The following is a 23479-nucleotide window of genomic DNA, read 5'->3' on the forward strand; positions in this document are numbered from 1 at the left end:
GGGGCCGGCCCTGTGGCCAGGGGTTAAGTTTGCGTGCTCCACTTTGGTGGCACAGGGTTTTGCTGGTTCGGATCCTGGGTGCGGACATGGCACTGCTCATCAGGCCATGTTGAGGTGGCGTCCCACATGCCACGACTAGGAGGACCCACAACTAAAACAAACAACTATGTACTGGGGGGATTTGGGAGAAAAAGCCAAAAAAAAAAAAAGATGACTGACAACAGTTGTTAGCTCAGGTGTCAATCTTTAAAAAAAAAAAAAAGATCATATAGCATGATAAGTAGGGTTTATACCAGGGACATAAGCATGTATCAACATCCACAAACTAATCAATGTGATACACCACATTAACAAAATGAGGAATAAAAACCACATGATCATCTCAATAGACTCAGAGAAAGCGTCTGACAAGATCCAACATCCACTTATGACAAAAACACTCAATAAAATGGGTATAGAAGGAAAGTACCTCAATATAATAAAGGCCATATATGATGATGGCCTTTATTATACAAACGGCCAACATCATACTCAATGGGGAAAAACTGAGAGCCATCCCTCTGAGAACAGGAACAAGACAAAGGTGCCTGATCTTGCCATTCTTATTCAACACAGTACTAGAAGTTTTCGCCAGAGCAACTAGGCAAGAAAAAGAAATAAAGGGTATCCAAACTGGCAGCGAAGAAGTGAAACTCTTGCTGTTTGCAGACAACATGATTTTATATACAGAAAACCCTAAAGAATCCGTCAGAAAACTATTAGAAACAATTAACAACTACAGCAAAGTTGCAGGGTACAAAATCAACTTACAAAAATGAGTTGCATTTCTATACTTTCATAACTAACAGAAAGAGAACTCAAGAGTACAATCCCATTTAAAATTGCAACAAAAAGAATAAAATGTCTAGGAATAAATTTAACAAAGGTGAGGGGCAGGCCTTGGTGGCATAGTGGTTAAGTTCGTGTGCTCCACTTTGGCTGCCCAGGGTTCGCAGGTTCAGATCCCAGGCGTGGACCTATGCACTGCTCATCAAACCATGCTGTGGCAGTGTCCATATACAAAATAGAGAAGATTGTCGTAGATTAGCAACAATCTTCCTCAAGCAAGAAGAGGAAGATTGGTAACAGGATGTTAGCTTAGGACATTCCTCAACAAAAAAAAAGAAAAAAAAATTAACCAAGGAGGTGAAAGAGCTATACAATGAAAACTATAAGACATTATTGAAAGAAATCAATGACATAAAGAAATGGAAAGATATTCCAAGCACATGGATTGCAAGAATAAATATAGTTAAATTGTCCATACTACCTAAGGCAATTTACAGATTCAATGCAATCCCAAGTAGAATCCCAATGACATTCTTCACAGAAATAGGACAAAGAATCCTAAAATTCATATGGGGCAACAAAAGACCCTGAATAGCTAAAGCAATCCTGAGAAAAGAGAACAAAGCTGGAGGCATCACAATCCCTGACTTCAAAATATACCATAAAGCTATAGTAATCAAAACAGCATGGTACTGGTACAAAACGACACACAGATCAATGGAACAGAACTGAAAGCCCAGAAGTAAAACCACACATCTACAGACAGCTAATCTTCAACAAAGGAACTAAGAACATACAGTGGAGAAAGGAAAGTCTCTTCAATAAGTGGTGTTGGAAAAGCTGGACAACCACATGCAAAAGAACGAAAATAGACCATTATCTTTTGCCATACACAAAAATTACCTCAAAATGGATTAAAGACTTTAAGGTAAGATGTGAAACCATAAAACTCCTAGAAGAAAATATAGCCAGTATATTCTTTGACATTGGTCTTAGAAGGATCTTTTCAAATACCATGTCTACTCGGGCAAGCGAAACAGAAGAAAAAATAAACAAATGGGACCTCATCAGACTAAAGAGCTTCAGCAAGGCAAAGGAAACCAGGGACAAAACGAACAGACAGCCAAACAAGTGCGAGAAAACATTTGCAAATCCTATCTCTGACAAGGGGTTAATCTCTAAAATATATGAAGAACTCAACAACAAAAAAACAAACAATCCAACTAAAAAATGGGCAGAGAATATGAATAGACATTTTTCCAAAGAAGATATACAGATGGCCAACAGGCACATGAAAAGATCACTGATCAACATCACTGATCAACATCATTGATCATCAGGGAAAAGCAAATCAAAACTATAATGAGTTATCCTCTTACCCCCATTAGAACAGCTGTAATCACCAAGACAAAAAATAACAAATGTTGGAGAGGATGTGGAGAAAAGGGAACCCTCATACACTGCTGGTGGGAATGCAAACTGTACAGCTACTATGGAAAACAGTATGGAGATTTCTCAAAAAATTAAAAACAGAAACACCATACGACTCAGCTATCCCACTACTGGGTATTTATCCAAAGAACTTGAAGTCAACAATTCAAAGAGACTTATGCATCCTTCTGTTCACTGCAGCACTATTCACGATAGCCAACACATGGGAGCAACCCAAGTACCCACTGACTGATGAATGGATAAAGAAGATGTGTTGTATATATACAATGGAATACTACTCAGCCATAAAAAATGGCAAAACCATCCCATTCACAACAACATGGATGGACCTTGAGGGAATTATGTTACGTGAAATAAGTCAGAGAAAGACAAACACCGTATGATTTCACTCATGTGGAAGATAAACTAACACATGGATAAAGAGAACAGATTAGTGGTTACCAGAGGGGAAGGGGCTTTCGGGGTGGGCATAAGGGGTAAAGGAGCACATTTATATGATGACTAACAAATAATAATGTACAACTGAAATTTCATAATGTTATAAACTATTATGACCTCAATAAAATAAAAAAATAAAGGATCCCATCATACAGATGTCCACTGTTCTTATTAATAACTAGGGAGGGATGCCTTACCTATGTCTGCTTATGATCTTCAAAAGGCACACAATTCTAAGGACATTAATAAAAAGTTAAGACATATTCTTAAGGCAATTAAAAACTGTTTGGAAAACAAGCAGCGATGAGATGTTAAATTTAAGTAGAAAAAGAAAAGAGTTCATATTGAGATTCTAAGAGACATGTTAAGAGCCATGACAGCTGAAGCCGGGGGAGTGTCCTCAGCGAGGCTGCAGCAGGGGGAACACACAGCGAGGAAAGCAGGGCTAGGTGACTTCTAGCGACGGCTCCTGAAAGGGAGCACTCGCTCTGATGCAACACACCACCTTCGTGTGTCACTTTCAGACAGTCACGGTTGCCCGTTATTAGCCTAAAAAATTATCAAGTACTTTTCTTCTGGGACTGGATTCTTGCATTTATAATAAAAAACATCAAAATGACTTATCATTATGAATTAATTTTGCCTAATTAGGTGTTGCTCCAGAATGAACACGGTTGCATCCTTCAGTCCCAGAATGAAACAGGGTAACATTCCTATCCCCTCTAACAGGAAAGGGGAGAAACGATTTGGGGGATGGACATACTGAATTGGATACACTATAAAATGATGCTGCTTATCTTTTTTTTTTTTTTTTAAGATTTTATTTTTTCCTTTTTCTCCCCAAAGCCCCCTGGTACATAGTTGTATATTCTTTGTTGTGGGTCCTTCTAGTTGTGGCATGTGGGACGCTGCCTCAGCGTGGTCTGATGAGCAGTGCCATGTCCGCACCCAGGATTCGAACCAACGAAACACTGGGCCGCCTGCAGCGGAGCGCGCGAACTTAACCGCTCGGCCACGAGGCCAGCCCCGATGCTGCTTATCTTTTATTTAGAGTGTTATGCAGAGTAGACTTGAAAACGCTACGGGCAGTAAAGTGCAAGGCACATGAGTGCTGAGGGTCAAGGGACAAAGTTACTCGACCATCCTCTATTTATCCAAATCAGGAAAGAGGGAGAGAGACTGGTGGGAAGAGAGAAAATTAATTTAAAAAAGAGATCAGAACACATTTTATTGATTTATCATTCACTTTGTTAAAACCAGATAATTGTACATTTTTAACTTTAAATTTGTAAATACCCTAATGGCCTTAAAGCTCCTGGGACTTCCGTTTTCTCAAGTATAGGTTTTTTAAACCATGGAAGTATCTTACCAGTTTATTTGATTCAACTATGTATCAGGACTTAATCAATTCAGTTCAGTGAACATTTATTACAGATGGCCTACTAGGCGCCAAGTCACGTGCTAGGTTCTGGAATAAGGGAACCGTGCCATCTGACTGAAGTTGAAGGCTGCTTCATGGGCCATTCCCGTGATTCAGAATTCCCGAGGCACTACTGACTGGTTAGTGCCTGTTGCAGTGCGGCTTTGGCGGGAAAGGGAAGGAGGGCAGGAGGAGGGGACAGCCATCTCACCTCAGCTCTTACTATTCTATCCACAATGGTCTCCAGCACTTCCAGCTTACTGCACTTCACAACACCTTCGAAATACTGTGAGCGGTGCTGAAGGGCCTGGGTCACTGTGATATCTAAGTTATTGTACGTTTTTTCAGCAGCAAGGTTCTGTAATAAGGTAACAGAACGAATTATATGCTTTCATGTCAATTCACATTAATGACCAAAATTAGTAAGTTTAAAGCAACTTGATTTTTAAAAACGTTCATGTTTATCTTAACTTAGTAACACCATACCAGCTTGCAACATGCCATGAGTACTGTTATTTCATCATCTTAATAATAATAATTAAAGCTCGCAAAGCGTACCTTAATTATGAAGCACCCTTGTTAAATTTTGACTGTACGTCCTACTGAAGATTCCCCCACTCTTACCCTATGAGGCTCTATACCCTGAGTGAACAATCGTGTAAGAGGTGGCCTAACATTTGTAAAGGGTGAGAAGTGCCACAGAGCTAGGGAACCTGAATGAATGGTCTCTCCCCACGTTTCTGGGGGACCCATCAGAATCAACCAATTATGGACGAAGAACAGGCCATATAAGCCCCAAAGATCCAAACGGCTTCTCAGGGCGCTGATTAACCTGAGAGGGTCCCACTCAATCAAATTCCAATAGGCAGATTTTTTGGTGTCTATTATGTTAAACAGAGTAAGATGAAACAAAAGGGTCCGAGACAGCCGCAAAAGAATATTTAATGCTGGGGTCAATAATATGGCAGAAAATGGTGTGCACATTTGGGGCTATTAAAGTTGCAGTTCCTTTTCTTAAAAATAATGTAAAACTCTAAGGAAGTGCCTTTAAAATGAATGAGAAAAAAGGGCATCAAGTGGAAAGCTGTAGCACCAAAATCTACCAAGTAGATTTAAACCTGGGACTAAAACAGAGGACTTCACATAACTCTATCGAACACATTTGCCGTCTTCTTTAGAACAGCTGTTCCCATTTGCAAACAACGGCATGTGGACGACAAGGGTCCAGAAACTCATGTGTCCACCAAGCACATGAATGTTGGCGGAAGGAATAATGCCTCCCACATAGAAATATGATCATTTACAATAGAATACATGCTGTAGTGATGATAAACTACACATGTACTGAAAGGACAAAGAATTATAAAACGCTACCAAATATTATTCATTGCCAAACTGATGAATATTAAATCTATGAGGAGTCTATGGAATTCTCTGATAAGATCCTCATCCTCAAAAAAGCTAGGAACTATTACATTAGGAAAAAACAGAAAAAATTAATGTTTTTAAGCACATTCTAGATGATAAGGTTTAACAAAATTAAAAATACTTACAATTACATCAAATTTGGAATAAATATCTACAACTTTTCCTAAAAATGAAAATATATGTTAGAAAAATGTCTTAGAAACAAAAAACAATAAAATCAATCTTAACTAGATAATTACTAGGAATTGAATATTGCTAAATAAAATTAACTTGTCTATTTTTAAATGGAAACGAAACAGTATCTTAAAGGAAAATGTGAAAATAAGCCAGTTTAAAATTCTTATTATCCTGAGTGTTCCCTCGTGCTGAATTTATTCACCATATCTAAATTTTCATTTCCTCCATTATCTGATAGGCTGAGTCATTTAACAATAATTTTACTCTAATGAGACAAACAGTCGTTTCTGTTCAACTGGGATGGCCAAACACACAGACCTGACTCGTCCACTACAGGCAAGGCCGACACCCGTCTTTCCACAAAGACATTCAGGGCCTTAATGATGGGCGTGTCCGGGTGTATGAAGGCGATGTTGTGGTAGGTCCCGATTCCAAGTACATCCAGGTTCTGCTTCATGAAGGCGGGCTTTGGCATATCAGACATCTAAACCGCAAGATAAACACAGATGCTCTAGAGCCAGAAGGGACCTTTTCAATGTTCACATGTCCACACTTGAATGAAAAACTATGTGCAACAAACTAGTCTTTTCTAACGATCTACCTGGACGTCTGAACTAAGATGAAAATGTTACACAGAAGAATTGTGTCTCTTGTTCAGATCAGTTTGTATGTCAACGCTTATATTTAACCACTTAGTAAAATACTGCAAAGCACTAACATTGCTAACATTTCCCCTTCTCTCCACCTACTGAAAAAGTGGACAGAAGGGAACAACAGGTCTGTTTGGAAATTAAGACCCATAAGCCACCAAGAATCCTTTATTCTTAATTATTCACGTTAAATTCCTGGGCCTGCTGTCATCATTAAGTAACATTTATTAAGAACCCACATATTTCCAAACCCAAAGCCTCTGAGCGGCTAAGCTAGTCCCCACCCATCCCACCTCCACACCCTGAATTCTCCACTGGAGGACTCCAATTTTTGTCTACTAGGAACAAAGAACAAGCCAACTGAACAGAATTAAAAGAAACTTTACAAGTGAACTTTTCTTTTCACGGGCTGTTTTAGAGGAGGAGGGAGAAGTCAGAAGAGAGAAGTCTAGGATCACGTTTGACTAAAACACAGTAAGGTCTACGGTTTCAAAATCCACCTTTTATAAAGGGTATAGTTGATTCCATCCTCCTGGTGTACCTTATAATTATCAGGAAAAGATGAACAATTAGAAGAAACAAAATGTTCAAGTCAAAGAGTTCATCAATATTCAAATCATGAGAATCCTAGAAATTTAGAGAAAAAAAGAGAGACCTATTAGGTCACCTCGCCCACGTCGATGCAGGACAACCCGTTCCACACTGCACGCTCAGGCCAACTGTCCCCTGTCTCCAGGGTAACGCCACTCGTTCTCAGAAAACGATCTCAATTCAGTAAAAATCAGGTTCTGAAATTTATTTAAAATTCTGTGTTTTTTATCTGAAAACCTCTGGCTGAATATTCCAATAGCATGATTCTAATTACCATATTGGCCCAAATAGAAGGCAGTACTGGCAGAAGCAACCTCCCCTACTTTCTATAGAAGAGAAAGATGCCAAAGGCCCGACAAACTGTCACTCCTCCTGCGGCAGTGGCCGTGGAAATGGGCTGGAACTCCACCGCGTACCACCTGGGGGACTGTGCACGCTTCGCCCTCCGAGCCAGGTGCCTCTGCACAGAGGAGCTAAACACTGCCCGAGAGGGCCGGGCAGGGGGACCCCGCGGAGGCTGGCTGGGTCAGATGCTGCTCCACCACTACCAGCAGTGACAAAGTTACTCAACCTCGCCTAGTCTCTTCACTGATAAACGGGATCCATCAAAGTACCTACCTGAGAGGGCGGTGGCGAGGGTTAGCTTATCGTGTGAAGTGCTTAGGACAGTGCTGGACACAGCGTGAACGCCAAACAGTATTTCGCTCTCATGATTAACGTGATTTCAAAATTATTACTCTAAGGGGTAAATGGGCTTAGAGCCTGGCACACGGGCGCCCTGAATACACAGCCCCGCCCTGGGTCCTACTAGGCCTCGTACTGAGGCAACTGCATGCGCAGCAAAAGCCGACCCAGAGCTTGTGCACGAGAGACGCGAAGTCCGAACAACAATACCCGTCCATCGCTAATTCTCCTTCCCTGGATTGTCTCTTTACCAAACTTCATGCTTTTTTGAAAATTGTACTTCTCCTTCCTACCTTTTGCTTAGCATTTATTTAAACATGAAGAGTGTTATTTTCACATGTAAACTATTAAAATATAGGACTGGTCTGATGGACAAGGTATTCTTCCCCATCACTAAACCCTCTGTGCTTCTGTCCAGCAGAGTGAGGCCGCGTCCCGGGAGCAGCCGCCCTGGCTCCTCGGCATCACGCTGCACGCTAGTTTACCTCCTTATTTGAAGCTGTGGAGAAGGAAAGCGGAAAGCTAATTTGATGTAGGTTTTTAATGTCTATTATATTCTTAAAAAAAAAACTTCAAATGATCTCTTCTGAACCATGAATGAGGCCTCCTACTGGTTCTAGTTGGCCAATTACTTATAACCTCAAATTCAGTGCATGTAATTAAAAGGAAACAATTAAAGATCTCTGTAAACACTCTGGTCCTTCTGAGCCTCACTACTGCTGACCAAGAGGTTCCACGTTTTGGATGATTATGAAGCCATCTCATTCCAAATGCAGCTGAGAAAACCTACAGATAAATATAGCCTAATTTGGACCAACATGGTATAGTCTCTAGCCAAAATTTTATTTGCTTTGGGTTTTCTATCACTGCTGCAGTTAATAAGAAGATAATCCTGGGGACAGTATTTTTCGAATCTATGTTTCTAAAAGCATGATATCAAAGCATCATAGGGTAATTTGCTATCTATATTGGCTCAATTCATCTTCTGTAGTAGTTTCTTAATCAGACTGACTTGCAAATTGCTTTATTTCTGCACATGTTTTAGGTGATAAAATATTCTAATTTACATAGAGAATTCCAAGTGTTTTTACTATTTTGATACTTGCACTGAAAGGTGACTGCTTTTCAGTTGGAATCAACTTTAAGAAAGTACAATTCAAACAGCAGCAGGTTGAGAAACTGAAGTTTAGAAATGGAGACCTCAAAATTAACAGTTTCCTCTACTGAGGTAAGAGGAGCCAATTTACTTGAAGTAAATTAGTTAAAGTAGATGCAACTATGTCTTTAGAAACACTAAAAACTACTTACAAAAAGCTGGAGGAACTTGAGGATTCTTTTGTGGGTAAGTATATAAAGTGCATTCCCACTGATAGGGTCAATAACTGGCAATCTGTGGATTTTATTTTTGATCAACGAGTATACAGCATCGAAGAGGCTGTGGGAAAAGCCATTAAAGTTGTTAGGAGGCTTTAAGGAAAAATTAGAAAACTTTGGACCACCCCTGCTTTAAAAGAATTTTCAGTGTTTTATATCAAAATAACAAAGGTTGATTGACTTGAAACAGCGTTTTAGAAAAGTTTTAAATTGGAGATCTCAGCAAATTTTTTAACTTTTCACAATCTTTGTTAATAAATCTCAAATATAAGTGTGAGCTACAAATCTCTAGGAGAGTTTTTTTAATAGTGCTTTAATAGTTTAATGCTTTTATTTGAGGAATGACAGAAGCTAACCCCTGGGAAAGCTAACAGATGACAACACGAGCAGAAGAGGGGACCGGTGGCGTAGCCCCCTGGATGGGCCACTCTGACTTGATGCAGCCTGCTGGCGGCTTCCTTGCTTGGCTAGCCCACCTCTGGCCTCTGCTGTGACCACCAGCAAGGAGGCATGGTGGGGGTATCTGTTTGTTAGGACTTGGAAATGAAATAACGTAAATCGATACTCCACTTTTTCTCGCTAGTGCTCTAGAGTTCTAAGAATGCTTTCTCATTAAGGTGGAAATGTATCAGAACCATCCCAGAAGGCCTGGATCAAAACAGACGCGCTAGAAGACTACTGAGAGGAGAGCCCACTCTTATGACCACCTCTGGACACATGTCCAATAAAGACTGACTTTTCAACTTCAGGGTATGTCAGAACCACTGGGGAGTTGTTTCAATGCACAGTCCTGGGCTCTACCCTCCAAGGACTGATTTAATAGGTTGGGGGTGGAGCCCAGGAACCTGCAACTTTAACAAGCTCCCCAGGTGGTTTCTGTGGCAGGTAATCTGGACTTTAAAACTGCTTAGTATGACCATCTTCCTAGTCCACCACCAATCCTTTGGACCAGCAATGGCTGTGATTTCTATTGTCTCTAAATTGACTGAATCTAGTATTTGGAATTAAGGAGGCTGGCCCCTATCTAGATAAAAAATATCTATCAATCAATCATGGTAACAAAACAGATGAATCTGAATGAATGAATGTTTTCAAAGGAGAAAAATCTTACAAGTTTACCTTGCATCTGGAGATATATTCACTAAAGGCTTAAATGTTTCTTGTAAATAAAGCTCTGTATTTATAGAAAGAAAATATGCAATTAGTAACGCATTTGCTGTTCACAATTATTACATAAATTAAAATACACTTCAATTTACAGATAATAATTAGAAGGATTAAAAACCCAAATCAAATATATTTAATTTACTGAAAACTGTTGTGTCAATTATAGTTATGGCTATTTTAAACAACTTCCAAACTGTTTTCAGGATGTTGCCTTTGTGGAAAAATTAGATATTTAAAAACAGTACTACAACAGATGTTGTAAAAATCAGAAGAGAAGTCAAAAAGTCTGATAAAAGAGCAATAGCAGCAGAGGTCACTAGAACGCTGCCAAGTTACTATCGCCCTCAAGAGATGAAGCATTTATGAAATCCTTCAAAACTAGTTTTCCTAAGTTAAAAGATAAAATAAAAGTTATAATAAACTTTGTTCTTTAAATGTTCTTAAGTTCTATTTTACCAAACTAATGCTCAAAGTCTGCATCTTGGGCATCTTTCTACTACGTGGAAATTATCTTATTAAAGATTATCTGTAATTACTTGGCTTTGCTGAAGTTTCTATACAGAAGGAATTCAAGAATATCTTGACATTGTTATTATTACTACTGAATACCATGTAACCTCAAAATGTAAATATACTTAAATTTTGGTCTAACATTACTCATACAGCAGAATGTGATAAGAAGTACCTGTCTTGGTGTTAAGTTATATATTCACTTCACAATAGGCAGTGCTAAAATATGGACCCCATGTTGACTGACTTTGTTTGACTTGATAAAGCCGTCATAAATCAAACACATCACTCAATAAAACTTCCAAATCACACGGAAGGAAAAGAGCCCCCACCCCCTTAGAGAATTCCAGCAGATGTCCAGATGGTGCAGCCAGTCACAAAGGCTGCTTATCATACCAAGCAGATTACGGGAAGTACAAAGCTAACCTTCAATTTTAAAGTAAAATTTTCCTTCAAATGGTCCCTCCATTTCTATCCAGGCTCTTCCCTGAGCTCCCCTCAGTCTCAGACTGAGCTCTTCAGGGATCCCGTCCAGGCTTGGACCCCTGATATCCCTACTGGCATGCCCTCTGCCCCCTCTCCACCACGCCAGCGTGACAGGTCTCACTAGGACAGAACAATTTCACAATCGTAAAATTAGAATTTAAAAAATGGCTCCATTTCAGAAAAGGGTATTGTGATGATAAAGGATGAACTTCAATGTTACAAACAAAAGAAAGCAATCTTGAAGTCATTTTCATGTTATTTGATCCAAATCATCTACTTTAAGGTTCACTTGTTTTATGTTTCTCCATAATTTGTAAAGAAATAATTATTAAATTTCAATAAGAACAGATCCTTGCTTTTGCTAATCTTAGGCATTCCTTTGGTGCATTTCTCATCCAAAAGCGAGTTTGGGGGGAATCCTTAGTAGTGAACGTGGCTTCACTGCGGGGTGGAGACTGGGGCACTGGTCAGCCTACTCATCTTTATCTTCCCAGGCTTTGCAGACAGACCTGTTCCAGGCTGTCTATAAATGTCTATTGACAGAACGGATAATGTTTATAGTGGTATGGCATACTATCAAAAGTAAGAGAGAAAGAAATGTTTTAATGAACGTATTTATTATTAACCAGAAAGAAAAGGATCTGCGAAATTAAAACCTATTTTATAAACTAAGTAGAACTTTCCCCCCTGATATTAAAAGATTTTTAACACCCAATAGTGCTTACCCCTCCATGTTTCAATCTTATGTTCCTCTAATTCATAAATCTGTACCTGAAAATAAGAAAAATTCTTTTTTACAAATATTAACACATACAATAAGAAAAAAAGAAATTCTTTTATAACTGCTGCTGAGTCCCATAATTCAGCAGATGGAAACAGTCAAGATAATTCAGAATATTGGAAATATATGTGAGAAATATAAAATGCTCTACATTTCTTTGAAGATAAATGTTTTTATAAACTTGAAATATAATAAACCAGTATAATACTATATTTTCATTAATTTAATTTGAAAATTTCTGATACACTTAAATTTTAAAACATACACACGGACATATATACTCTTTCCTTGGTTTTGAGGATACAGAAGATTCTTAGCATCTTGAATTTAAAAAAGGGCCACTGGTTAAATCATGTGCTAAAATTCAGTCTTTAGGTCAGTTTGTGCTGGACCATAACAAGCAGTCCTCTCAGAGCAGAAAGGGTCAAGCGCCTGGAAGGGCCAACAGTCACAGAGCAGAAAGGGTCAACCACCTGGAAGGGCCAACAGTGTGCGGTAACACAAAGCCATTTGGGAGCCGCTCAGCTTTGTTTCAAATCTCAACACCAGCCTTGCCTCTTCTCAGCTGCTATTCTTGTCCAAATTACCTAACCTCTCTAACCATCTCTCCCTTCCTCAACAACTGCATCAAAAGGCCCTCCAAATTCAGCTTCTGTGAGGAGAACATGAGAGACATGAGAGTTCATGGGTTCAGATCCCGGGCACAGACCTACACACCACTCATCAAGCCATGCTGTGGCAATGTCCTACATACAAAATGGAGGAAGACTGGCACAGACGTTAGCTCAGGGTCAATCTTCCTCACCAAAAAACCAAAACAAAACAAAAAAATTACACCTTAGGTCAGCATTCTCCTGGGACTTGTGGGGGACATCAGCAATAAGAAAACCTGGCCTCCTCTTGAAGCTTAAAATCCAGCTGGCAGGAACATTATGACAGTCTATGTAAAAACGTCACTGACAACTCCAGAAAGAATATATATCAGCTCATATCTAAAAGGTTATCTCTGCAGGGATGCAGAGAAAGAAGAGATGAACAGGGGTCAGGCAAGGAAAATGGGGTGGAGGCAGATTCCAGCCTGGCCCTGCACCACGGGAGGGCTTTAGGGAAACGGTGAAGGCCCGGAGAGGAAACAGACTTCCTCGCGTTCATGGAACACGGACAGGAGACCAGCGTGCTGGAGGACAGGAGTGATGGCTGGGTCAATGACATGGCCTGATGCTGACTTAAGCACCCGATGCGACGGCGGGCTCCAAGTCTGGGAGAGAAGGTTGGGCCAGCGCTGACAGGTGTGAGCTGTGGACGATGGGAGAGAAAGCTCAGAGAAGGTGACTTTCATGGCACTGGGGCCAGATGCCAAACCAAGTCTCAGGTGGTAAGTGAGGTCTAACGCAACGACTGTGGGAATACAAGAGCAACTGGAAGGAAGAACCAAAGGTTTAGACATTAATCAAATAAAGGAAATGGAGATGAATGAAGAAATAAAAAGCCCCCCAATTTTGATGCTAGGTGACTGAATGATAATCTCCACAACAGAGAATAAAGCCTGACTGAGGGTAAGGGAAGATGAGGATATGGTTTTAACAAAGTCTAAAGTAGAACACACTGGTCTAAGTGTCCCTAGGAAGTTCTGAGATGAAGCCAGTGCTTAGCCGAGTGGAGGGTTCTCTGCTCTCTGTCTGTACAACCCCTTAGCTCTTTAACTACAGTCACCATCATGGACATGATTCAACTAACACAAGGGTCTATTATGAACCAGGAGTGTTTGGCCCTGGCACGATGGGAATGGTGTGTATGTGTGTGCGTAAGGTACAAAGATGAGTAAGATACAGTCTCCACCTCAAAGAACTCAAAATCTAGCAAGAAACTGAGATACCCCTACAACACCATTTCTCAGCCATGGCACTACTGGCATTTTAGGTTGGATGTTTCCTTGTTGTAGGGACCATTCTGTGCACTGTAAGATGTTTAGCAGCATCCCTGGCCTCCACCCACTAGACACCAGTAGAACCACCCCACCCTTCCTCCAACTATGACCAAAAATGTCTCCAGACACTGTCAAATGTCTCCTGGGGGGCAAAAATCACTCCCAGTTGAGAAACACTGCCTTACAACTAATCAGAATACAATATGAAAAGTGTCATAAGGTTATTAATGGGGGAGCACTGAAATAGTGACTAATTCTGCCCGAGGGAGACTAATATAGGGAACTCTCCATCTCTACGGTGATACTCGAGTGGGACTCTGAAAGACTAGAATCTCAATGGGCGGGGACTAAGGATGGGAAGGAGAATGTGAAAGTGAAGTTAAAGAAGTGGATTAAGATTTCCAAAGAAGAGACGCCACACAGAAGAGCAGAGAGCCCCAGGCCAAGCCTTTGAAAATACCTACAATGAATTAGGAGGAGGAAGAAAGAGAAACTTAATGGATCCGGTTAGAAGGAGAGGAGAAACAACAAGTATCACCAATACCGAGCGTGAACAATATTCTACCAGGCTCTGTCGAAAGGTGGAGAGGAAGCAACCACTGGCTCTTGAGTACAAAATTTAATGGTTAGGAAAAAAGGTATCTAGTGTCTGTATTTGTGTAAATACAGTGGTTGATAAGAAAAGTAGCAGCCTTGGTTCTCATTATAAAGAGCAGTTCTTTCCAAAACACACATGAAAATTATTGTTTAAAAGTTTCATTTCCATTTTGTAGAAAATCAACCATAGAAAATTTTAGAAAGAAGTTTAAGCTCCCATTATCACTGAAAATTCAATAGGAATGGGGTTTGAAAATAAGACTGGCAGGGGCCGGCCCTGTGGCCGAGTGGTTAAGTTCATGCACTCTGCTTCGGTGGCGCAGGGTTTCGTTGGTTCGGATCCTGGGCGTGGACATGGCACCGCTCATCAGGCCACACTGAGGCAGCGTCCCACATGCCACAACCAGAATGACTCACAACTAAAATATACAACTATGTACTGAGGCGATTCAGGGAGAAAAATCAGGAAAAAAAAAAAGAACAGAAAATAAGACTGGCACTCACTGAAGGAAGAATTAGCAAATTTAAGATAGATAATAGAAACTATCCAATCTGAAGAAAAATTACACTAAAGATTGAAAAATGAACAAAGTCTCAGAGACACGTGGCACACCATCAAGTGGTCTACACACACGTCACTGAAGTCCCTGCTGGGGGGAGAGAAGGAATCAGACAGAAAAAGTACTTGAAGAAACAGCAGCCAGAAACTTCCCAAATTAGGTGAAAAGACAACTTAGAAGATCATGGAAACTCAACATTCTTGGAGTAGGAGAAATACAAAGAAAACCACACCTAGGCATATCCCAGTTACCACTGAAATCCAATGTCAAGAGAAAATCGTGAACCAGAAAGAAATGGCGCATTACGTAGAGGAGAAAGGATAGAAACTTCTATTGACTTCTTATCAGAAGCACTGGGAAGCCAAAAGACAACGAAAGTACATCCTTAAAGTGCTAAAGAAAAAAAAACACCTTAACTCAATTTCTGTAAAACAGCAAAACTGCCCTTGAAAAATGAAGATGAAATAATGACACTGGCAGGGGAACAAAAAACTGAGATGATTCATTACCAAGAGAACTGGACTACACAATGCTGACAGGAGTTCTTCAGACTAAGGGACATAACACCAGACGGCAACTCAGATCCACAAAAGAATGAGAAATGAAGAATGAACCTATGAAGGTTAACATAAAAAACTGTAAATATCTTTTCCTCTTACTCTTCATTTTGTTTAAAACAACAATGATAGGGGCAGATTAAATGAAACAATATTTTATGCAAAAAATTCAATATTAACTCTAAATAGATAGCGCTAAGTGGAAACTGATACTGAAATCCATACAGCAACCACAAGAAAACACTGCAAAGAGGCATGCCTAAAATATCAAAAGAGCTCTATCAGCCATGATGGAGTAGATAAGACCACACTTAGTCTCCTGCTGAAAAAACTAGACAGTGGGAAAAAACATGTGAGACAACTGTTTTCAGACAGACAACAGGCAGGACAGGACTGTTATCCTAAGAGAAGGGAAGCCAACAAACGGAGCCCCACAATCGCCTCCTCTCTCTGGAGGCACTTTCTGGACCGTGGCGCAGTCAGCCGGCCCTGAGCAGAGCACAACAGTCTCACTGAGTTGTGGAGACAGAAGTCAAAGTCTGGGCGACTGAGCCAAACGGAATTTGCAGGGCAGAGCACCAGACAAGAGCGAGGTGTTCAGAAAAAGAAAAGAAGGCTGCACAGAGATCTCCTTTAGTTTTTAACTGAATACGAAGCTGGGCAAGCACGGAGTGCAACCACATGGGGCCAGGCAAAGACTTACACGGAAAGACATCTGTGTTCTGAGCAGGCAGAGTGGAAAGTACTTGCTGAACAACCAGGGAATTCCATGGAGATTCCAGAAGTCAAGCAACTAAACCAGTCAGAGTAAAGAGTAACATCCTAACAAAGCTTAAAAATCAGCCCCCCAATAAGCACATGAAAAGACACTCAACATCATTAGCCATCAGGGAAATGTGAATCAAAATCACAAGATATACCACCTTACACCCACTAGAATGGCTATAATCAAAAAGATGGACAGTAACAAGTGTTGATGAGGATGGGAAGACACTGGAACCCTCATACACTGCTGGTGGGAATGTAAAATGGTGCAGCTGCTGTGGAAAAGTCTGGCAGTTACTCAAACAGTTAACATAAGTTACTATATGACTCAAATTCCACTCGCAGGTCTATACCCAAGAGACACGAAGACTTATCTCCACAGGAACACTTGTACACAAATGTTCATAGCAGCATTATTTACAACAGCCCAAAAGTGAAAACCATTCAGATGTTCATCAACTGATGAATGGATAAGTAAAATGTGGTATATCCATAAAAGGAAATGTCATTTGGCAATGAAAAGAAATGAAGTACTGATACATGCCACCACATGGAGGGACCTGGAAAACATTACACTAAAGAAGCCAGTCACTGAGGACCACACGTTGTAGGATTCTATTTCTATGAGATGTCCAAAATAGGCAAATCTAGAGAGACAGAAAGCAGATTAGTGGTTCCCAGGGTTGGAGGTGATGGGGGGTTGGGACGAGGGTCCCAGCTAAGGGGGGTGGAGTTTCTTTTTGAGGTAATCAGAATGTTCTAAAATTGGTTGTGGCAATGGCTGCACAAGTCTGTGAACATACTAAAAGCCACTGAATTGTATCCAACATAGAGTATGTGAATTATATCTCAATATATGTGTTTTAAAAAGCCTCAAAAGGATCCAGCTGATCTGCAAAGTCCATTACCAGCCTGCCAAAACAAACTCCAATACTCTTTAAAGGAACACAATACAGATATTCAACTACATAACATTAACAATGTCTAGCATCCATTAGAAATTATTAGATTTGTAAGAAGCAGGAAAATGTGAAGCAGGAAAAAAGTCAGTCAATAGAATCAGACCCAGGATTCTGGGCCTACTGACAGAGATGATGGGATCAGCAGAGAACTGTAAAACAACTAATATGATATATTCAAGGATTTAAAAGAAAACATGAACATAAGGAGAGAAATAGAAAATATAAAAAAGAATCAAATGGAACTTCTAGAGCAGAAAATACAACATCTGAAAGGAAAAAAAATTAATAGTAGATTAGATACTGTGGAGGAAAAGAACAGTGAAGTTGAAGACATAGAAATAAAATATATCCAAAATGAAGCAGAGAGAAAAAATACAGGCAAAAACCCCACAAAAGTCTCAGCTGAGTAACTGGAGTCCCCAGAAGGGGAGCAGGGGACAGAAAAATATTGGAAGAAATAATATTTAAGAGAACGGAGAAAAAGAATATGATAATCTCAATAGATAAAGAGAAACCACTTCACACAATTCAACAACCATTCATGATAAAAACTTCTGGCAAACCTAGAAAAGAAGGAACATCCTCAACACAATAAGGGGCATCTATGAGAAAACTATAGCTAACCTCATACTTAACCGTGAAATACTGAATGCTTTCCCTCTAAGATGGGAAACAAGGCAAGGAGGTCTGCTCTCCTGACTTAAACACTGTACTTAAACACTAGCCAAGGAAATAAACCAAGAAAAAGAAATACCACCTTCTCAGATTGCAAGGCTCTGCCAATTCTCCCCAAATTGATCTACAAACTCCCAATAATACCAGCAGGTATTTTTTCTTTTAGTCATTAAGAGACCATGGTATTGGCACAGAGATAGATAAGCAAAACAGTGGAGCAGAAGAGATCCAGCACGGACCCACACTTAAGGCATTAAAACAATTCTGTAACTAAAAAGAAAGTCCTTTCAATAAATGGTGTGGGTATAACTGTCTTTATTCACAGGCAACGTTACATACAGAGAAAAAGTCCTAACAAACGTACAAAAAAGGCTACTGGAATAAGTGAATTTTACAGCATAAATGGTCAATATATAAAAATCAATTGTGTTTTTACATACTAATGATAAATTCTTAGAAAATAAAATGAGCCATAGCTTTCACAACAGCATTTTTCTGTTCATAACTAGAAAATGAGGTGAAATGTGGAGGAAAAAATGTGTCCTCAAGTAGTAAGAAACACTTTGGGCTGTATATTTAGACATAACTGTTTTCTAAATTTTGATTTAACTAACTACTGCTGAGATTTGTCATAAGAGGTTAGTGCTGATTTTGCTGGTCCAAAAGCAGAGATGCGACTATTATAAGGAAAACCAATATTCACCTGCATTGGTAGTATTTAAGAAATCAGATAGATCATGTGAAATAAATATGGAATACTTACAAAATCTTTGCTAAAATGTACTTCTAAGAATATGTCTTATGAAGAAACTCATTTTTCCATTTTAGGTAGGAATTGAATTATTGGGCAATACTGACCATTATATGTAAAAACAGTTATGAATTGGATTGTCTCTTACCTTTTAGATACCCCAAATAGTACTAGTTAAAGAAACAGAGTATACAATTCTGTCCTTCCCCACCCTTGCCAAAAGAACAAAAACAAAATAACCCAAAAAGCCCACAAAAGCCAAAATAAAAGCCAAACAAGCTGGCAGAATAAAAACAATCAGTGATGGGAAAGGCCGTGTGCAGCTTCCAAACTCTGCTCTGAAAAACAGACCAGGGACCAGGAGCTCTGCCACTTCAGTTAGCCAGCAGCAGTCTTCTCCTAACCAGCAGAAAAATGTCAAAACTGAATTTCTTCAATTTTAAGTTTTATTTCTTGAAAACCACAGAGTCCATTCAGTCCTTGCTATAAAATATTGGGGTAATAACTGCATGAAGCTGCACCCACATCAACGGGCCAGTGAAGACAAGGCCCAGGGCATCCTCATTTGCATAGGGAGGCCTCTCTGGTGATGGCGCCCGGACGAGAGTGGTGCAAGGGGCCTCCTCCGCTCACGGGTCCAGGCAGAGTCTCAGCACTGCAGCAGGCCCACAGTGCCATACAGATGACAAATTTAGCGAAGCTTATAGAACATCTACGCAATAAATTAGCACACAGAATTCCACACACTCGAGGGTTTCTGAGAGCTCAGTAAGTAAGGTATTGCCTTTTATTTTTCCTGAGACTGCCTTCTTCAAGCTTCAAATATAGGACTAATTTACACCGGGGTTCTCTGCACATTACAGATATTTGGCAAAATCAACCACCAGCACTGCTAACCCCTCCTACCAAAAAAGAAAAAACCACAAAAATCTTAAATTACACACAGCCCTACACACATACATAGAAATACGCAGCTCCAATTACTGACATAAGGGTTTCTGTCACTTACCATGGGTGATTTATAGTATCTATGTAGTATATTTATGAAATCTGTAATTGTTAGCATTCCTGGAACAAAGAATTATATGTTAAATATGCAACTATGAAAACTTATAAGAAAAATTTCAAATGACGAGCAAACCAGAAATACCCACTAGAAAAGCTCGAAAATATACTTTTAAAATATCAAGCAGTTTAATATATTATTTAAAACTACTAATCTGTTAATTAACTACACCAAACTAAGATAGGCAAATTTAGCTGAAATTGAACCTGACAGCAAGTACAATGGAATTAGTCAGAGTATTTGGCAATTCAATGCGAGAAAACTTACTGATTGTTATAAAACATCACACAAAACTTGCAGCTAAATGTAAATAACTTGAAATACTTTAAAATAATAAAGCATTCCATAAGCTTTAGAAATATGATACTTCTGGGGCACCTGGATTGTTTCCTGAGAAGCATTCTAAAAACAGCGGTTTCAGTAGTCACTATTCATTACGTGTCTACTATGAACCAGACACCAGGGCTACAAAGATGAAGAAGATGTGACCCTGCGCCCCGAGGAAGTTGTAAACTAGAGGGGGAGGCAAACGTAAACTGGTAACTTCAAAATAACGTGAGCCATACTGAGGGAGACGATATTCACTGTCTACTAGAAGTTACAAGATGAAAAATTATGGAGTTTAGGTATTGTGAGTTACACGACATCTTTAATAGTGTAACAAGGATTTAGCAAAGCCGTCAATCACACTGACATCATCTCATCTGCCCTGTCAAACAGGTGTTCAGCAGAGAGGAGGCAGGGACAGAGCACAGGCATGTACGTGTGAGCAGAGGGCACCGACAGAGCGCTGTCTGGCGCAGCCTCCGCAGCAGAACCGTCCTGGGCTCGCAGGAACGGCAGAGGCACAGAAGATCCTTCAGAGAGCCAGAGGGGATAAATCGAAAGAAACAGTAAATAAATATAAAAAGGAAACTCAATAAAGGCTCATAAGTGTTTTGAATTTACTAGCGGCCCCACCTCTGCCAGGATGAAAAGAATGTTCTTTATTTTGGTAACATGTTTACTAGGCTGAATTCCAAACCAGCACCTATTAAAATACCTTGGCTTTCTGCTTGTAAGCTTTCTCCTTCCAGATTTTTCCCCGGGCCCACAATGCTTACCTACAAAACTCTGCTTTTTACTCTCCCACAGCGGCGCTGCACGGACACCATTGGCTACTAAGGCAAAGAAGGCCTTTTTAACCTGGAGGCAAATAAGAGAAACAGAACATACTTTTAAAGTCCTTATATCAGGGAGAAAAATTCCTTCAACTAAAATATTCAACCAAATCTTACCAGTTATCTTCAATGTTAAATTTTGTAAGTTTGATAAATTAAAATACATTAATCTGTTAACATAAGCAAAAGTGTTTTTGTATTATATTTAAAGGCATATGGGAATTGGAGATTATTTTTTGAAACTGAAATAATGCAATTAACTTCAAAAACTTTTTTCTTAATGTATCTAAAGACTCTTGTACAGAAACTTTATATAATTAAAACCATATATATTGGGCCAGCCCCGGTGGCCTAGTGGTTAAGTTCAGCGTGCTGCACTTTGGCAGCCTGGGTTTGGTTTCCGGCTGTGGACCTGCACTGTGGGCCTGTTATGGGTCAGGCCCTGTTCAGAGTACGTTTATACATGGTGTCTCACTGAACCCTCATGACGAACACGCCTCTACCATGACTGGTAAAGAAGGCATCAGAGGTGATGATTTATTAAAAGCCAGAAGCTCAGGGCTGAAAATGATCCTCTAAACACAGAGAGCAAATAAACACAGGGACAATGGTTCAACTTTATTCACAACTGAAGAACTTAAAATTAAAGCAAATTTAAAGTATCATGTATAGCTGCTAAATAAATGAATATTTTAAAATTATAGCACCTAATGCAAGTGCTATGGTAAAACGACTGGTGGCACCATAAATCGTTAGGATATTTTTTGAGCCACAGGCTTGTAACAACAACCACAAAAATATTCATACCGTGTGTGCACTAGCTTTTTCCCTGTTGAATTACTTACTCACACTAAAATTTCAGGAGCAGGATGCTTGAATCAACGGTGCTCAATTTCTAATATTCAAAGTGGCCCCATTTCTAATATTGAAATTGGAAAAATATCCACCACCAACAAAAGAAAACTTGTTAAATCTTGGCATACCAATGAGAAACAATTATCAGATAGTATAACTATGAAGACTATGTTGAAGTAAAAAAGAAAAAAAAGGCTTATGGCAGTGAAAAATGCAGATTATACAATTATACATTATAATTATAAACTATGTGTTTGAATGGAAAAGATCAAAAACAAATAAGCAAAAAATTAAACTGTATATTAATGAGCCAGGACAGTGAGAGTTATTTCTTTAAATTTTTTTTTTAATGCTGTGGCATAGTTTTCCTTTTAACTAAGAAAGATGGGGCCGGCTCCGTGGCCGAGTGGTTAAGTTTGCGTGCTCCACTGCGGTGGCCCAGGGTTCCGATCCTGGGCGCGGACATGGCCCCGCTCGTCAGGCCACGCTGAGGCGGCGTCCCACATCCCACAACAGGAAGGACCTGCAACTAAGATATACAACTATGTACGGGGGGGGGGGGGGGGTGGGGGGGGGGGCGGCCGTTTGGGAGATAAAGCAAGAAAAAAAAAAAGAAAAAGAAAGATTGGCAACAGTTGTTAGCTCAGGTGCCAATCTTTAAGAAAAAAAAGAAAGAAAAAGGTTATCTTCTCAGCCACTATATTCTAAAACCCCTTGTTAACTTAATGAAATTATTAATGAACTTAATGTTAACTTAACGAATAATGAAAAGAAATGAGAGGATTACAGGAACCTAGAGCTTCAAAGCAGACTAGGAATAAGAAATCGGCACCTGTTTACGCCCTTACAGTGACACATTTTGCCTTTATTTAGGATGACTCACGTAGATGCCTGGTTCACCCACAAAGGAGTACAGGGACGGCTGGAGGGTAAGGCAGATCTCATCAATTATCTTCTACACTCAGTGGAGTCCAGCACTGTGTCCTGAACATAGCAGGGATCCTATCTACGGGCTGAATGGATTAGTAGAGAACTGGGAAGAGGAGGTGACTAGAGCCAGTCTGCTGACACGGGAGAGAAACACTCCCTAATCAGCACCTATAAATCGATAAAATGTTTTTTGAACCACAGCTTGTGTCAAGAATCATAAAAATATTCATGCTGTTTGTGTAACTAAACGGCACCCAGGGACGATGTGCCAGTGTGAATGGTCTGCTCTTTCTACCTGGATGATGCTCCGGGAATCCTTGACTGTGGACCTAGAAGTACTATAAAAAATTATGGAGAGGGGAGAAGATCCAAGATGGCGCCGTGAGTAGTCCTCTTTGTCTCTCGCCCTTCGAGTCTACAATTATTTGGACACTTATCGCTTGACAAAGGATATCCAGACAGCATCTCAGGATGTCTGAGACACCCACGCGACTATACATCGGAAGGCGGATGGACTTTCCTCTGGGAGGATGTGGAAATAGGTGAAAACTCTCTGACCCCGACGGGCAGCCTAGTACCCGCAAGCGGCTTTCTTCCAACGGACGCCCCCAGAGGATCCACACACATCTAGGGCAGGAGCGAGAACACAACAGAGGAGCGACGGTGGAAACAGGTGACCAGAACCCTA

The 23479-nt window shown here is 40.0% G+C and overlaps 1 protein-coding gene across 6 annotated transcripts in view; it reads right to left on the reverse strand.

Annotated features, from left to right (window-relative positions):
* Nucleotides 1-23479, reverse strand: part of PRKAG2 (protein kinase AMP-activated non-catalytic subunit gamma 2) — a 286173-nt gene that overhangs the window by 10220 nt on the left and 252474 nt on the right. For 4 of the 6 annotated variants that reach the window (XM_046669514.1, XM_046669515.1, XM_046669513.1 and 1 more), the window contains 8 exons: nt 20950-21031; nt 19790-19848; nt 11931-11976; nt 10162-10216; nt 8977-9103; nt 6062-6227; nt 5692-5729; nt 4350-4496 (listed from right to left, as the gene is read on the reverse strand). In XM_046669514.1, the coding sequence (XP_046525470.1) occupies nt 4350-4496; nt 5692-5729; nt 6062-6227; nt 8977-9103; nt 10162-10216; nt 11931-11976; nt 19790-19848; nt 20950-21031 (720 nt within the window). The remainder of the gene's footprint in view (nt 1-4349; nt 4497-5691; nt 5730-6061; nt 6228-8976; nt 9104-10161; nt 10217-11930; nt 11977-19789; nt 19849-20949; nt 21032-23479) is intronic. The other 2 variants (XM_046669518.1, XM_046669517.1) reach the window with 1 other exon arrangement.

The sequence above is a fragment of the Equus quagga genome, chromosome 8, assembly GCF_021613505.1.
Source record: "Equus quagga isolate Etosha38 chromosome 8, UCLA_HA_Equagga_1.0, whole genome shotgun sequence".
NCBI lineage: Eukaryota > Metazoa > Chordata > Mammalia > Perissodactyla > Equidae > Equus > Equus quagga.